General features: G+C 64.2%; 2 protein-coding genes across 2 annotated transcripts in view; one reads left to right on the top strand and one right to left on the bottom strand.

The window, feature by feature from the left end:
* Positions 1 to 165, bottom strand: part of EIF2B4 (eukaryotic translation initiation factor 2B subunit delta) — a 9,200-nt gene extending 9,035 nt beyond the window's left edge. The window contains exon 1 of the mRNA XM_057388171.1: positions 72 to 165. Within this exon, the coding sequence (XP_057244154.1) occupies positions 72 to 165 (94 nt within the window). The remainder of the gene's footprint in view (positions 1 to 71) is intronic.
* Positions 166 to 1,552: 1,387 nt separating this feature from the next.
* The window catches only part of SNX17 (sorting nexin 17), a gene marked incomplete at its 5' end in the record, with an annotated part of 6,394 nt that continues 4,921 nt past the window's right edge, over positions 1,553 to 3,025 (top strand). The window contains 6 exons of the mRNA XM_057388168.1: positions 1,553 to 1,663; positions 1,864 to 1,981; positions 2,261 to 2,325; positions 2,411 to 2,521; positions 2,878 to 2,968; positions 3,018 to 3,022. Of these exons, the coding sequence (XP_057244151.1) occupies positions 1,553 to 1,663; positions 1,864 to 1,981; positions 2,261 to 2,325; positions 2,411 to 2,521; positions 2,878 to 2,968; positions 3,018 to 3,022 (501 nt within the window). The remainder of the gene's footprint in view (positions 1,664 to 1,863; positions 1,982 to 2,260; positions 2,326 to 2,410; positions 2,522 to 2,877; positions 2,969 to 3,017; positions 3,023 to 3,025) is intronic.

The raw sequence follows: 3,025 nt of genomic DNA, 5'->3' as shown, positions 1-3,025 counted from the left end.
CGGGATCAGGACCAGGATCAGGATCAGGATCAGGATCAGGATCAGAGTCAGGATCAGGATCAGGATCAGGCTCAGGATCAGGACCAGGATCAGGATCAGGATCAGGACCAGGATCAGGATCAGGACCGCGGCCGGGCGGGCGGGGAGCTCTGAGCCCACCGTCATCCGCAGCCGGCGCCCCGTGCCAGGGCCGGGCAGGAACCGGGCCCGGCCGCCCCCGCGCCCCAGCTCTGGCCAGGGAGGGCTCTCGGACCGCCCCGGGGATGTCCGGACCTTGCCCTGCCCGGGASTGAKCMRCCCTCAGGGGCCCCGTCCGGACCAKCCCCAGCCCCGGCTCATCCCGGCCCGCCCGTCCGTCCGCTCGTCCCGGCTTCCTGTTTTGCTCTGGGCGCCGTCAGAGGCGCCGCTGGAGCTGCTGCGAGCGGCGGTGGCACTGAGAGCCCGCACCCCCTTCCCGGGGCCCGCACAGCCCTGGGCTGGGCGGAGGGTGCGGATCCGYGTTCTCTGGGTAAAACTGAGCAACTCTGGACTCCACGGCCCCGCCGAGACCTCCCCCATCTGTGCCAAAATCCCTCTCCGGATCCCCCTGGGCGGTCCGGGCTGGGGCATGGAGCCGGTGCTGAGCAGTGATGGGGAGACCTGGCGAGCCGCAGGACGTGCACTGCTCAAGGGCCAGAGGAGCAAACAGCCCCCGAGGCTCCTTTCTTGGCCCTGTGACCCCCTGYACTTTGCCCTTGGCTGTTGTGGAGACTCCTCAGGCCTGGGGGAGGCCGTGGACAGAGCTCTTGGGCTGCCCGGGGGCTGGGCAGGAGCTGTGGCCTCATGGAGACCCCTGATGTGGGCAGGCATGGTTGCTGTCTGCACCACCCGTGTCCCTGCTGGTTCTTCCACAGTAACCTGAGACACTGGGCTGTGCCTTTGGGAGGTTCAGTGTGAGCTCCAGTGTGGCTGGGTTGGGATCTGTGCCGAGCCTGGGCAGTCCTGGGGCTCAGGGGCAGGAGGGCACTGGGACACCCATGGGAGGCTGGGCTGCCATGGCCGGCTGGGGGTTAACATGGCCAGCTGGAGGCTCATGTCCATCCTCTTGCCCTCCAAAACACTGCTCTAGGGACGGCAGGACCCGAGAGGACAGCGCTGTCCCCTGGAAGGTCTCTGTCTTGGGGGAGCTGCCATGAGGTGCCAGGCCTCGTGTGTTGTGCAGTCATAGCTGTGCTGTGCCTGTGGCATCCACAGGAGCTGAGGCAGAGCAGAGGGGACATGGCAAGGACCAGCTCTGTGGGAACCCCTGGCACTGGGGAGGGGTGTCCTTGTCTGATGGCACGGGGACAGCCGTGTCTGCAGGGCTGCAGTGTGGTGGCTCCATGTTCCCCATGTCTGGGCAGGCACAGGGTTGGGCTTTCCTGGTGTCCAGGGACACCTCTCTCAGATGTGCTCATACTGCCTGAACAGTTTTGACCATCTACCCCTCAGCAGGCTCCTCAGGAGTATCCTCCTTTCCCGAGGGCTCCCTGTGTGCCCCAAGCTGTGTCTCTCCTGAGATCCCTCCATGTGACAGGCGTTGGGATCTGAGTGCCATCTTTCCCTGCAGGCCTACAACATCCACGTGAACGGGGTGCTGCACTGCCGGGTGCGCTACAGCCAGCTSCTGGGTCTGCACGAGCAGGTACAGGACTGGAGAGAGCCGGGGTGCCAATCCTGCTCTCTGGGAACCCATTCCATCGGGGTTCTGGGTGCTGCTGCTGCCCAGGGGATGAGGGGTGCTGGCAGGCTCTGCTGCTCTTGCAGGGTCCCTGGGGATCGCTGGGGTGGGGGTCCGGGAAGCCATCTCTCCCTGGAGCTCTTGCAGCTCTGTTTTTATCCCAGTTAAGGAAGGAGTATGGAGCCAACGTGGTGCCAGCCTTCCCCCCAAAGAAGATCTTCACGCTGACCCCAGCGGAGGTAGAGCAGCGACGGGAGCAGCTGGAGAAGTACATGCAGGCTGGTAAGCTGGGCCTAGCCTGGTCTGGTTGTGCAGGCACAGCTTTGTCCCTGCACTCTCCATGTGCTGGGGCCCACCTTGCAGCTCCCAGGGTAGCGCTGGCGTTGGCTGAGCTGAGCTTGTCCCCTGGATGCCAGCTCCTGTCCCAGCCCTGCCCTGGCAGAGTGGGGATGTGTGGGGGAGCCGTGGCTGCCCCAGCACACGGTCTGGGGACAAACTGAGGGGCTGCACAGGGTCCCTGCCCTTCCCATGGAACTCTCACTCCTCGTGCCGTTCCCACAGTGCGGCAGGACCCGACGCTGGGAGGCAGCGAGACCTTCAACAGCTTCCTGCGCAAGGCCCAGCAGGTGAGGGCAGAGCTGGGGAGCTCTGGGGCTCTCTGTGTGCACCAGGAGCTTGGGGTGCCAGTCCTGGTTCTGTTTCTGTCTGCAGGAGACGCAGCAGATCCCCACAGAGGAGGTGGTGCTGGAGGTGCTGCTCTCGAACGGGCAGAAGGTCAAGGTCACCATCCTCACCTCAGACCAGACAGAGGATGTCCTTGAGGTGCCAGAGCTCTTGTGCKGGGTGGGACCAGCCCCTCCTCCTGTGTTCTGTGATTTCTCTCATGTGTGGTGGTCTCTCAGCCTCCCCTGCCCTCTCCTGCTCTGCAGCAGGGCTGACTTGGTGGGGTGAAATCTGGGAGCTGGAATGGGTGTAGAAATCTGGGAGCTGGAATGGGCGTGCCAGTGGGTGTCCCTGGGCCCACAGTGATGTTGGGGGGCCCGAGGTGTTTCCTGCTTGCAAGGAGCCCCAAGGGCAGCAGAGGTGCTGCCTTCCTGCTGTTGAATGCACACGGGCTGCATCTCGCCCCCAGACTGGGACTCTGTTGGAAAGTCGTGACCTTCTGCTCTCCCTCGCAGGCTGTGGCCTCCAAGCTGGACCTGCCAGATGACCTGGTTGGCTACTTCAGTCTCTTTCTAGTGAGAGAGACCAAGGAYGGAGCTTTCTCCTGTGAGTAGAGCCACTGTGGTGGGGCATGTGCCCGGTGCCCTGCCCGGAGTGAGGGCT

This window comes from Malurus melanocephalus, unplaced genomic scaffold, assembly GCF_030028575.1.
Source record: "Malurus melanocephalus ecotype Western Australia unplaced genomic scaffold, MMel_1.1 scaffold_1630, whole genome shotgun sequence".
NCBI classification, from domain to species: Eukaryota; Metazoa; Chordata; class Aves; order Passeriformes; family Maluridae; genus Malurus; species Malurus melanocephalus.
The sequence above is the reverse complement of the archived record's forward strand: the minus strand, read 5'-3'. Positions and strand labels throughout refer to the sequence as shown.